The sequence below is a fragment of the Ailuropoda melanoleuca genome, chromosome 10, assembly GCF_002007445.2.
Source record: "Ailuropoda melanoleuca isolate Jingjing chromosome 10, ASM200744v2, whole genome shotgun sequence".
Classification (NCBI taxonomy): domain Eukaryota; kingdom Metazoa; phylum Chordata; class Mammalia; order Carnivora; family Ursidae; genus Ailuropoda; species Ailuropoda melanoleuca.
Window position 1 is genome coordinate 8,532,023 of NC_048227.1, and position 13,230 is coordinate 8,545,252.

Consider the following 13,230-nt stretch of genomic DNA (forward strand, 5'->3'; position numbering starts at 1 on the left):
AACAATGGTCAAGATGATGTGTAGACTTGAAAAAAGTATTAACGAAAATGTTAATGAGAATATAGACTCTCTAAGGGCGGAAATGAGAGCGAGTCTGGCAGAAATTAAAANCCTGCTTCTTCCTCTCCCACTCCTCTGCTTGGGTTCCCTTTCTTGCTGACTGTCTCTCTCTCTCTCAAATAAATAAATAAACTCTTTAAGGAAGAAGCCCACATCCCTAAGATCTCTATAAAACAAGGGCGCACGGCCTGGGTCCCAGTCAACACTTGGGCTCTGGACAACCCTGCAATCTCTCTTCATCAGAATGACGAGAAGGAGAAGTCCCCCCCAGCAAAGAAAAGATAATGAGTCTGTGGCCTCTGCCACAGAATTGGCCTCGGCCACAGAATTAATACATACGGATGTATCCCAATTATCAGAAATGGAATTCAGAGCAACAATGGTCAAGATGATGAGTAAACTTGAAAAAAGCATCAGAGAAAGCGTTGCTGAGAATATAGAATCCCTAAGGGCAGAAATGAGAGCGAATCTGACAGAAATTAAAAATTCTATGAGCCAAATGCAGTCAAAACTAGAGGCTCTGACAGCCAGGGTGAATGAGGCAGAGGAACGTATTAGCAAATTGGAGGATGGGTTAGTAGAAGAAAAAGCAAAATAGAAGCTGGACTTAAAAAAAATCCACGCCCACGAATGTAGATTACGGGAGATTACTGACTCTATGAAACGATCCAATGTCAGAATCATCGGCATCCCTGAAGGGGTGGAGAAAAACAGAGGTCTAGAAGAGATATTTGAACAAATTGTAGCTGAAAACTTCCCTAATCTAGCAAGGGAAACAAGCATTCGTGTCCAAGAGGCAGAGAGGACCCCATCCAAGCTCAACCAGGACAAACCTACGCCACGGCATGTCATAGTGCAATTCGCAAATATTAGATCCAAGGATACAGTATTGAAAGCGGCCAGGGCAAAGAAATTTCTCACGTACCAAGGCAAAGTTATCAGAATTATGTCAGACCTGTCTACACAGACCTGGAATGAGAGAAAGGGTTGGGGGGGCATTTTAAAAACTCTTTCATNGAACCACAGTAGAGCAGATCAACAGGACTAGAAGCTGGTTCTTTGAGAGAATCCATAAAATTGATAGACCACTGGCAAAACTTGTCCAAAAACAAAGAGAAAGGACTGAGATTATTAAAATTATGACTGAAAAGGGAGAGGTCACGACCAGCACCATTGAAATTGCAAGGATTATTAGAAACTTTTATCAACAGCTATATGCCAAAAAACTAAACAATCTGGAAGAGATGGAGGCCTTCCTGGAAACCTATAAACTACCAAGACTGAAACAGGAAGAAATAGATTTCTTAAATAGGCCAATTAACTATGAAGAAATTGAGTCAGTGATAAACAACCTTCCAAATAATAAAACTCCAGGCCCAGACGGTTTTCCTGGGGAATTCTACCAAACATTCAAAGAAGAAATAATACCTATTCTCCTAAAGCTATTTCAAAAAATAGAAACAGAAGGAAAGCTACCAAACTCATTCTATGAGGCTAATATTACCTTGATCCCCAAACCAGGCAAAGACCCCCTCAAAAAGGAGAATTACAGACCGATTTCTCTAATGAATATGGATGCCAAAATCCTCAACAAGATCCTTGCTAATAGAATCCAACAGTACATTAAAAGGATTATCCATCATGACCAAGTGGGATTCATACCTGGGATGCAAGCATGGTTCAACACTCGCAAATCAATCAATGTGATACATCATATCAACAAGAAAAGACTCAAGAACCATATGATCCTCTCAATTGATGCAGAAAAAGCATTTGACAAAATACAGCATCCTTTCCTGATTAAAACCCTTCAGAGTGTAGGAATAGAGGGTACATTTCTCAATCTCATAAAAGCCATCTATGAAAAGCCTACTGCAAGCATTATTCTCAATGGGGAAAAGCTGGAAGCCTTTCCCTTAAGATCAGGAACACGACAAGGATGCCCACTCTCGCCACTATTATTCAACATAGTACTAGAAGTCCTTGCAACAGCAATCAGAAGACAAAAAGGGATCAAAGGTATCCAAATCGGCAAAGAAGAAGTCAAACTGTCTCTCTTTGCAGATGACATGATACTCTATATGGAAAACCCAAAGGAATCCACTCCCAAACTATTAGAAGTTATAGAACAATTCAGTAAGGTGGCAGGATACAAAATCAATGCCCAGAAATCAGTTGCATTTCTATACACGAATAACGAGACTGAAGAAAGAGAAATTAGGGAATCCATCCCATTTACAATAACACCAAAAACCATGCGTTACCTTGGAATTAACTTAACCAGAGACGTAAAGGACCTATATGCTAGAAACTATAGATCACTTTTGAAAGATATTGAGGAAGACATAAAAAGATGGAAAAATATTCCATGCTCATGGATTGGAAGAATTAACATAGTTAAAATGTCCATACTACCCAGAGCAATCTACACTTTCAATGCTATCCCGATCAAAATACCGAGGACATTTTTCAAAGAACTGGAACAAATAGTCCTTAAATTTGTATGGAACCAGAAAAGGCCCCGAATCTCCAAGGAACTGTTGAAAAGGAAAAACAAAGCTGGGGGCATCACAATGCCGGATTTCGAGCTGTACTACAAAGCTGTGATCACAAAGACAGCATGGTACTGGCACAAAAACAGACACATCGACCAATGGAACAGAATAGAGAACCCAGAAATGGACCCTCGGCTCTTTGGGCAACTAATCTTTGATAAAGCAGGAAAAAACATCCGGTGGAAAAAAGACAGTCTCTTCAATAAATGGTGCTGGGAAAATTGGACAGCTACATGCAAAAGAATGAAACTTGACCACTCTCTCACACCATACACAAAAATAAACTCCAAATGGATGAAAGACCTCAATGTGAGACAGGAATCCATCAAAATTCTAGAGGAGAACATAGGCAACAACTTCTATGACATCGGCCAGAGCAACCTTTTTCACGACACATCTCCAAAGGCAAGAGAAATAAAAGATAAAATGAACTTATGGGACTTTATCAGGATAAAGAGCTTCTGCACAGCCAAGGAAACAGTCAAAAAAACTAAGAGACAGCCCACGGAATGGGAGAATATATTTGCAAAGGACACCACAGATAAAGGACTGGTATCCAAGATCTACAAAGAACTTCTCAAACTCAATACACGAGAAACAAATAAACAAATCATAAAATGGGCAGAAGATATGAACAGACACTTTTCCAATGAAGACATACAAATGGCTAACAGACACATGAAAAAATGTTCAAAATCATTAGCCATCAGGGAAATTCAAATCAAAACCACACTGAGATACCACCTTACGCCAGTTAGAATGGCAAAGATAGACAAGGCAAGAAACAACAATTGTTGGAGAGGATGTGGAGAAAGGGGATCCCTCCTACATTGTTGGTGGGAATGCAAGTTGGTACAGCCACTCTGGAAAACAGTGTGGAGGTCCCTTAAAAAGTTAAAAATTGAACTACCCTATGACCCAGCCATTGCACTACTGGGTGTTTACCCCAAAGATACAGACGTAGTAAAGAGAAGGGCCATATGCACCCCAATGTTCATAGCTGCATTGTCCACAATAGCCAAATCATGGAAGGAGCCGAGATGCCCTTCAACAGATGACTGGATTAAGAAGCTGTGGTCCATATATACAATGGAATATTACTCAGCTATCAGAAAGAACGAATTCTCAACATTTGCTGCAACATGGACGGCACTGGAGGAGATAATGCTAAGTGAAATAAGTCAAGCAGAGAAAGACAATTATCATGATTTCTCTCATCTATGGAACATAAGAACTAGGAAGATCGGTAGGGGAAGAAAGGGATAAAGAAAGGGAGGTAATCAGAGGGGGGAGTGAAGCATGGGAGACTATGGACTATGAGAAACAAACTGAGGGCTTCAGAGGGGAGGGGGGGGGGGGAATGGGATAGACTGGTGATGGGTAGTAAGGAGGGCACGTATTGCATGGTGCACTGGGTGTTATACGCAACTAAGGAATCATCGAACCTGGCATCAGAAACCAGGGATGTACTGTATGGTGACTATCATAATATAATAAAAAAACATTAAAAAAAAAAAAAAACCAACACGAGCTGGTGCAACATTCGAAGAGCTCTTTCCACCTCCGCAACTTCATCCTCGAGGTCATATGGAGAAATAAATCCCTCCCCTGGAACATGATTTTGCAATGAGAAGGAAAGCAGGGTTGGCACACGCCACAAGGCTCAGTGAAAGGGGCCGGCCACGAGAGGCCACGAAAGGTCCCCAACAGGCAACTCTCTAAGTGGCCCAGAAAGTGGATGAACGGTTGCTTTGGGCTGAGGGGGGTGCGGGTTAGGGAGTGGGGAGTGGCTGCTAATGGGTACAGGGTGGCTTTTGGGGGTACAGAATGTTCTAGAATGGACTGTGGTGGTGGTTAGTGCACTGGGAATACATTAAAAATACTGAAGTGTATATGTGGAAAGGGTGACCTGTATGGAATGTGAATGCTATCTCACTAAAGCTGTTACCCCAGACAAATACATATAAAATAACGGCCAGGAAAACAGGAAAATAAGAGCCGGGGTGGGGTTAGGGGCGGGGCCTAGCAATACGGAAATTGAAGCAAGCTTTGTAAAACCTCAGTAACTGAAACAATAGGATACTGTCCACAGACAGCCAGATCAACGTACCACGACAGGAAAATCTAGAAAAAGGCCCAAATACATATGGGAATCATGTACTTGATAAAAACCAGTAGGGAAAAGATGGACGCCATTGCACGGAGCTTAGCGGTGCCCAAAAGACTAGCCCAGGTCCATGCCTCGCATCGTACACCAGGTTAAACTCCCAACACACTGAATTTTAATTATGAATAATGAGAAAGTACTAGAAAGCACTGAGAAGAAAACGTGCAAGAATTCTTTTTCTCTTTAGAGTTAATGACTCAAACTGCAAATAACTCACAGTCCAGAAGTCACAGGAAGAATAAAGTGCACTGGATAACTTTACATGGCAACACACACACACACACGATGAACCAGGTCGAACACAAGCTATTAACTGGGGAAAATATTTGTGACTCGTATCACAAACAAGGGGTTAATCTCCCTCATCATTTTAAGGAATTCCTCAAGAAGGATCAATCCTGAGAGAAGAGTGGGCAAAAGATCTGAAGAGAGAATCTATAAAAAAAGAAATGCCGTCATAACACAGGGAAATCTGCTGAAACTCATTCATAAGAAAAATGCAAACTCGAAGTACACGGAGATAGCCTTCTTTAACCTAGAAAACTGGCAAGACTCCAAACTTGGGTGCTAACTGTCCTGGCAAGGCTGCGGGGCAACAGGTTTGCCCATACACGGCTAATGAGAGTGCGCTGGGGTGACCCCAGGGGTGGGGGTGGGGGCAATCTGGCAGCTTCTATCACAATTACAAATGCACACACCTTTGGAGCCAACAATTCCACTTCTGGCATTTTACTGTATTTGCAGATGTGGCCATTGGTCTCCAGGGTCCTAGCAGCATCATTTGTAAGAGCTCAAGGTTAGAAATATTCCAATGGATCGTATTCACGGTCACAGAATGAAATCACTACGCAGCTCCAGTAAAGGAGGAGGGAGGGGTCTTTGAACTGTTACAGAAGGAGCTCTCACACAGATCTGAAAGTTCAAAAAAAAACAATAGGTACAGAAAAGCATGGTTTATGACAGTGTATGTAATATGCCACCTTTCGTGTTTTGATTGGTATGTGCATACAGGAGCTCTAGAAGGGTCCACAAGATGCCAAGAACAATGATCACGAGTGGCAGGGACAGGGGAGAAGCTTCCCCCTGAAGAGTCTGTTCGGGATTTTAAGCGTGACTGTCGTACTTTCCCATAAAACGAAATACTTCAACAAAACCAGAGAAAACCATAGCTGGGCTCTGGCCACAGCTGTGTGAGGTTTCTACCTGCTCAAGACCGGGGCCTGGGCCAGGAGGGAGGACAAAGGACGGCCCCTGAGTCAGATGGAGGGGCTAGTCTACAGTGCGGCTGGTTCAAGAAGTAAACATCCAAAAAAGAAGGTAAGCCTTTTGGGCAAAGCAGAGCAGCTTGGGGACTTCAGTTAAATGAGAATTTTCGCGCCCGCTCTCCCCTCCCATCCGGTGGAACTGGCCTCCCTCTCCCCGGCCACCAGGGCCACGACCCCCAGGGAAAGGGCACAGAGAGACACCTTACCGTCTTCTTCATCTTTTCCACAAAGCTGCTGTCTTTGACAGAGGAAGTCCTGAAAGACAAAAGTAGCCGATGGGCAGGCATGGGATGCGCACAGCCCCGGGGGCAGGGCTCTGAGCTCCCCTCCTGCTCAGCCTCCCCGCGTCCTCTGCAGCAAGTCCAAAGCCTCTTGAGATGCCACCACAGCCAGAGCCAGGCCCTCCAGCCCCCAGACGGATGAGAACAAACAAGGGTCAAGGACGTTACTCCCGTCCCTCAGCATCCAGCCAGGGGTCCCGAAGGCCCTGCCTCACCTCCAATCCCCGGAGGCTCCCATGGCCACAGACACGCAAGTCCGTTCAGAAGCTGTCCCCCTCTTCGCCCGCCACGTCCCTCCACACGCCATACTCCTACATACCAATCTGTATGCCACTCCCTCTGTGATGGCCCTCAGCATCGTGTCCCACTGTGGCATCCAGCCCAGTGCTCCCATCCACTGCCTCACCCCACACACCCCGCTCCGCCCCCAAGCCCCTCTTCCCATCCTGCCCTGGGGCCACAGTGACTTGTTCCCTTCTCTGTGGCCGTGGCACCTTCTAGAGCCCTGCACCTCGTCTTCTCCACAAAGCAGCACCACTGCCAGCCCACCGTCCACCTCCCAGCTGCTGGCCTCCTGCCCCCCTTTCCATTTCCTGTCCTTTCCCTTCCCTTGCTCCTTGCCCCCGGCCTGCGTGGTCATCTACAGAAGCCCTGTGCGGGGCGCCTGGGTGGTGCAGTCGGCTGAGTGTCTGACTCTTGGTTTTGACTCAGGTCGTGATCTCGGGGTTGTGGGATCGAGCCCCGTGTCAGGCTCCGCGCTCCGTGTGGAGTCTGCTGGAGATTCTCTCCCTCTCCCTCTGCCCCTCCTGCTCGTGCTCTCTCTCTAAAATAAATAAATAAATCTTTAAAAACAAAATAAAAAATAAAAAAGGCACCCAGTGAGCCTTGCCAGGGGCCCTCAGGCCTATGACAGCAAGGCGCAAAAACAGAGCGCTCTCTGAATAGCAAATCTTCGGGATGTGTGCAATACGGTGACAAGACTGAATAAAGCTAAAATGTGGTTGTCTCCATTCAGAACGGCACCGTTAAGGAAATGAAAGGCGAGCCAGGGCACGGCAGATGTTTGCAACTTCTGCGTATCTGACAAAGGACTTGGGTGGAGAACATAAGAAAACCTTACCAATCAGTTAGCAAAAGATGGCTGATCCAACAGGAAAACTGTCAAAAGACCTCAAGCACTTTATTTTATTTTTTTAAAGATTTTATTTATTTATGTGACAGAGAGACAACCAGCGAGAGAGGGAACACAGCAGGGGAGTGGGAGAGGAAGAAGCAGGCTCCCAGCGGAGGAGCCCGATGTGGGACTATGATCCCGGAACGCCGGGGTCACGCCCTGAGCCAAAGGTACTTAATGACTGAGCCACCCAGGTGCCCCCTCAAGCACTTTCTTAAAGAGAGCATCTGGTATTATTGTCGAGGGCTGCGGCATTACTAGTCACCAGGGAAATGGAAACAAGACCACAGCGAGGTGCACCGTGAAGACAGCCGAAGCTGCTGGGGCGCCCCGTGGCACGGCTGCTCCCAAACGCCGCACGGCAGTCTCTTCTGTCCACCCACAACCCAGCACCCCACTCCCTGGTGCACACCGGACAGAGCACAGCGGTGCCCGTGCACCGGGATACGCGCGTAGAAGGTTCCAGCAGCGTTTGACAGGTGGGTGACAAACGGGAAACAACCCTAATTAACGTCCACCTGCAGGAAAACCAACCAACCAACCGACCGACTGCGGCATATTTAGACAACGGAATATTCTCCACTGCAGCATGAACGGATGGTCACTACGTGCCCGAGGATGAATGAGTCCCAGGGCGGGAGGCTGAGGCGTGAGAAGCCAGATGGAAGAGAGTGTGAATACGACTTCATTATACAAAATCCCTGAACAGGCGAACCATGCACAGGGACCGGAGTCAGGACACAGCGAGGGACAGCAGGGGCTCCCGGGGCGCCAAGAACACTCCGCCCTGATCTGGGGAGTCATTACCCCTTGCTCACGTGCTGACATCATCTCTCTGGGTGTACCTTTCTGTAGACATTCTATTTTAATACAGTTTACGCTTCCACAATTTGCTTCCAAAATCCACTTTTTCCCCACAAACACTACCCCGGGCAGCCCGCGCTGCCACTGCCAGCCTGCCGACTGGCCACCGAGTGAACTTGAACCTGGGCTCCGTTGCTCCTCAGCTAGACAACACAGCTAACAAATACCCCTTGGCAGGCTTCTGCCAATGTCACGTGAAGAAAAGGACAGGAAGGGTGCAGCGCTGTGTCCGGGGGCACTGGTGCCCACCTTACAGGGAGGCTGCCGGAGGCCCAGCAGCAGTATTTGTTTGGGGCCAGTACGGGGTCAGGCAAGGGCCCGATCCCAGTCTGACTTCAAGGTCTTTGCCCTTTCCACGACATCCGGTGGCCTCCCGAGCACAGGAGCGCGTAACAAAGTCACACGGAACATGCACACGCACACCCTACCACCTCATGGGAGTGCTCTCTGGGGGCCAGCAGGCCAGAGTCTGTGGAAAGACCTACAGGAAGCTTACTTTCAAGGAGGACTCTGCCAAGCTGTTCAGACACATGATTTTGCAAACATAAAGGTATCCGAAGTTCCTGTCTATGCCCCCCAGGTTCTCACTACATTAGGTCCAGGATCAGAGCCATTTTCAGGGCCCCAGAGGTCAAGGGCATTACCTGTGGGGCCCCACGGGAGGCAGCTGGGGGCTGCTGCCCAGGAACCCGGAGCAGGCCCTCCCTGACTCCCCAGCACCGCACCCAGTGCCCTCTGGGCAGGCCCATCCCTCAGGCCCGCACCCCAAGGGGGTCTGGTGTCTGGACATCTCGGACCACGTGTCCAGCTTCTGTCCCTGCCCTGCCATGAACAGCCATGTCTTCCCTGCCCTGCTGGTTTATGTTCTGTCCAGACCAGGACGCCAGCTTCTCCTGGGGCTCAGGGCTCGGACTCCCACCACTGCGTGCCTGCCGAATTCTGAGCCATGAAGACGGATGAGCTCGGCTGAAACAGAAACTCAAAGGTGAACGGACGCTTCAGCATCAGCCAGCGAGGCACACATCGCAGATGAGACGCTGGGAGAGAAGAGCAGGGACGAAACCACATGTGATTCCCCTTTGTACACGGACACAGAGCACAAGAGCCGCTCATCTGTGCTTTTTAAAAAACGGTCAGAACGGCCAAGTTGACAAGGAGTGAGTCTCCCCTCAAGCAAAAAACGAAAACAAACAAAACGCACTTAGTTTGACACCTAAAGAGCGTGAGGCTGGAGTTTTTGGAATGTTCACGGGTATGGAATGCTTTCTCAGTTGCTCAACCACGGCCAGTGAGTTCGCCGCGCACAGACGTGGTGTCGTGGAAGCTGGTCACCGCCCAGCTGTGTCCCCGCAGTGCTGACCCCGACACGGCCTCCCTCACACGCGGCCGCTTCTGGGGTAGATCCACGACCCACGGAATCAACACAAGAGTCTGGGTCCTTAACAAACGGAATGTGCACCATTAATTATTCCCAGAAACAGGCCTACCGAGAAATCCCCCAGCACCTTGAGAGGGGACACTGCGGGTTAGAATATGAGGCAGGCGGGTCCTGCGATGTTCCCAATTTTGGTTTTTTGTGTTATAATGACAAGTACGTTTTACAGTTATAAAAGCCGGGATAGGGAGACAACTCCAATGTCTAAGAACTAGGGAGAGGCTGGACAGGGGAGCGCGGAACATACCTACCGGCGGGGAAGAAGGTTCGTGATACCCTGCTAAGTGGAAAAAGCAGGTTACAGAACAATGCAGGTGGCACACGAGCACATCGAGAACTGTTCTCTCCCAGGGCTGAGTGATGGTCTTTTTTGCTTCCTTCTTCGGCTGATTTCTTTGCCCACGTCCCCCACCCCTTTCCCAACAGCGAGCATGTAACACTTCCACACCAAGAAAATGAAAACTGCCTCCTAGGTTTAGAAATGTGCGTGGAGGGGCACCTGGGTGGCACAGCAGTTAAGCGTCTGCCTTCGGCTCAGAGCGTGATCCCGGTGTTATGGGATCGAGCCCCACACCAGGCTCTTCCGCTATGAGCCTGCTTCTTCCTCTCCCACTCCCCCTGCTTGTGTTCCCTCTCTCGCTGGCTGTCTCTATCTCTGTCGAATAAATAAATAAAAAAATATTTAAAAAAAATGTGCGTGGAGACAGATCTGGAAGGCTCCTTCTGATGAGGACAATTAGAACAGCGACGCCCCGAGCAGAGACCGTATCAAGAAGCTACTCAGAGGAGCACAGAGGCCTGTGGTGTAGAGCGCGACTTGCACGTTTCAAGTGCCCTGGGCCACGCTGACCTCCTGTTCGCGGCTGCCCTGGCGCCTCTGCCCACAGTGCCCTTCCTCTCTGTCCCAAGAGCTCCCACGTATTCCTTAAGGCACAACGTACAATTTCCTCTTCAGAGCACCTTTCCCCGCTGCTCACATGGGAAGGCTGTCTATCACCACCCTCAGTACAGCACAGGCCATTGTCTGGTACTGAGACTCCATGTTCCCGACTCATCACTCGATCTGAGGCTCGGGGGCAGCTGCCTGGGCCTCTGCACTCAGCCCCACGCCTGGCACTGGAGCGGTCGGGCCTGAGAAGGTCTCTGGAGGGCTCCTGACCCAGCCGACATCAGGTTCTGACATCAGCAGAAAAGCCAACTCCTGCCTTTTCTCAAGAACTGCGGTTTTGGAGAAGCTGCATCTGAGGAAGGGGGATGTGAGACTCGCTAATGGAAGGCACGAGCGGTGCCCCCACCGCCCCGTGAGTGCCAGCCCCCCTCCGAAGCGGGGGAGGCTCGAGTTTGAATCCCGATCTGCCACCAAATGGGCCTGTGATGGACAAGTGGTGGCCTCGCAAGGCCTCGGATTCCTCTTATTGAAAACACTGCATCTTGGCTTCTGCGGCCTCCCCTCCCTGTACCTTCTGCAGCATCTGGAGTCTGGTTAATTCTCAGGGACAAAGAGGGTGTTCCCTGGAAGAAAGCCATTTGGGTCACTCTGGGACCTCAAAGATGCCCAGCGGCACCAGGTGGTATGTGCTAAGACCAAAAGGGTGGACAAGATGGTCCACCCACAGGGCCTCTGAAGACACCAGCAAAGGCTTCCCAGAAGAAATGGGCTCTATTCTCAGAGACACAAAACAGCTCCCAAGGGAAAGCCACAGAAACCGGGCAGCCGACAGGCTCTTGGATGAGGCCCATATAGGCGGGGGGTGGGGAGGGCAAGTGGGCAGAGCTCAGCTGTGGCCACCCAGGGGTGCGTGGCCTCCAACACAGATGCACCGGGTGGGAATTCCAGGCTGGCGGCTCAGGAACTGGGGGCCGGAAGGGGCGCTCGCCCGGCAGGTCTGGCTGGGAACGTTCGAGGGCCAGCATGATGGGCCAGCCCTCCTGCGTGGAGGGGAAGTTCTCCCTAGAAGCGTGAGCACCTCTGGAGGCCAGCACGGGCCCCTTCAGTAGCTTCAGCCCTGGGAAAGCAGGAACACTCCCACCCTCTCCCCAGAGCTCCGGGAGTGGCTTCCAGAGATCCGGAGCGGACCACACTGCACGGGGAGAAAGAGAAAGCCGAGGAGATTCAGGAGGACCTGGTACCTCTAGTCGCCGCCCCCACCCGGAGCAGTTTGCTGACGTTCCTACCTGCTACACACAGCCTCAAGGACCAGCAGAACCTGCCCCCCCACCACACAGCCTGGCTGCCAGGCTCGGGGTGGCAGAGCTCACCTGCTCCGTTCACGCCGGTCCTCACACCTGAGGGCCCTCAACCGGCCCGACCCCGTCGGTCAGCTCCACACCGGGCCGTGCACCCTGAGCCCGCTCTTTCCTGGGGCGTGGGGGGAGGAGGGAAGCCAGCGACTGGGGCCTTCCTGGTTTCCAGTCCAAATCCCTTCCTTTGGAGGCCGGAAGTACAGCCCGCAAACCAGAACCCAAGGGACCGGTGGTCCCATGCCCCCGGTGAGCCCCCCAGGGGACCGCCCGAGTCTGCCGGTCAACCCCACAGGCACCTTCTTCACGCATGCGCGGCGAGCCTGCCCAGGAAGGGGCCCCTTCCCGAGGCGCGTCAGTGCGCTCTGCCACAGGGACACGTCTGGAACTGACCTTCTCACGGTGGGCTCGTCCCGCGGAGAGGAGTATGTACATCCCATGGCTTCTCTCCTGACCCCAGGACTTTAAGGGAAAAGGCAGGTTCCGGCCGTCTCCCGGAAACGGGCAGGGAGCCAGTGGCCAGGAACTCGGGCTCTGTCCATCCTTCCGCAATGCTGGCGGGGCCAGCAGACAGGCCGTGAACTCTGAGCGCGCCCCGGACACCCCAGCCCTGCCGGAGCCTCTGCTGAGCCCCTGCCTGCATCTGTCCCCTCGGGCGCAGGGAAGACTCACCACTCCAGCCGGGCCCCTCCCGTGATCCCCTGCGTTTGGGCGCACACCCCTCCTCCTGTTGTATGGACCGAGGGAAGGAGAAAACCTTTCCAACCCCGACTCGACTCGGGTCTCCTTGGTAACTGTTTATATCGGAGCCCTTTCTCCCTACTTCCTCCCCCTTTCCCAATTTAAAAAAAAAAAAAAAAAGGAAGCCGTGAGGCTGAACACGGCTCTTCTAGACACTAGAAGGCAGTTGTGCAGGTTGCTATGGTAGGGCCGTCTCTCCACAAAGGAACCCGCATTGATCCCGCTGCCAGGGCGCCTCAGGATCATATTAAATTAGCTCTGGTTCCCGTCTTCCTCGCCACAAAAGAACTGTGGGCCACGGAGCCCAAGACGCTGGGCCCGTGTCACCTGGGAGCAGCGTGCGCAGAGAAACCACATCGCACCCTCCCAGTGCCCTGCACGGTGGCCCCCACGTTCGCTGCTGAGGTGCCCCCCCCCCCACCGAGGGGCAGCCTTTTGGAGGAGCCC

General features: G+C 50.8%; 1 protein-coding gene across 5 annotated transcripts in view; it reads right to left on the reverse strand.

Annotated features, from left to right (window-relative positions):
* Window positions 1-13,230, reverse strand: part of LOC100465011 (NADPH--cytochrome P450 reductase) — a 64,358-nt gene that overhangs the window by 8,677 nt on the left and 42,451 nt on the right. For all 5 annotated transcript variants that reach the window (XM_034669978.1, XM_034669979.1, XM_011230153.3 and 2 more), the window contains exon 3: window positions 6,254-6,302. In XM_034669978.1, the coding sequence (XP_034525869.1) occupies window positions 6,254-6,302 (49 nt within the window). The remainder of the gene's footprint in view (window positions 1-6,253; window positions 6,303-13,230) is intronic.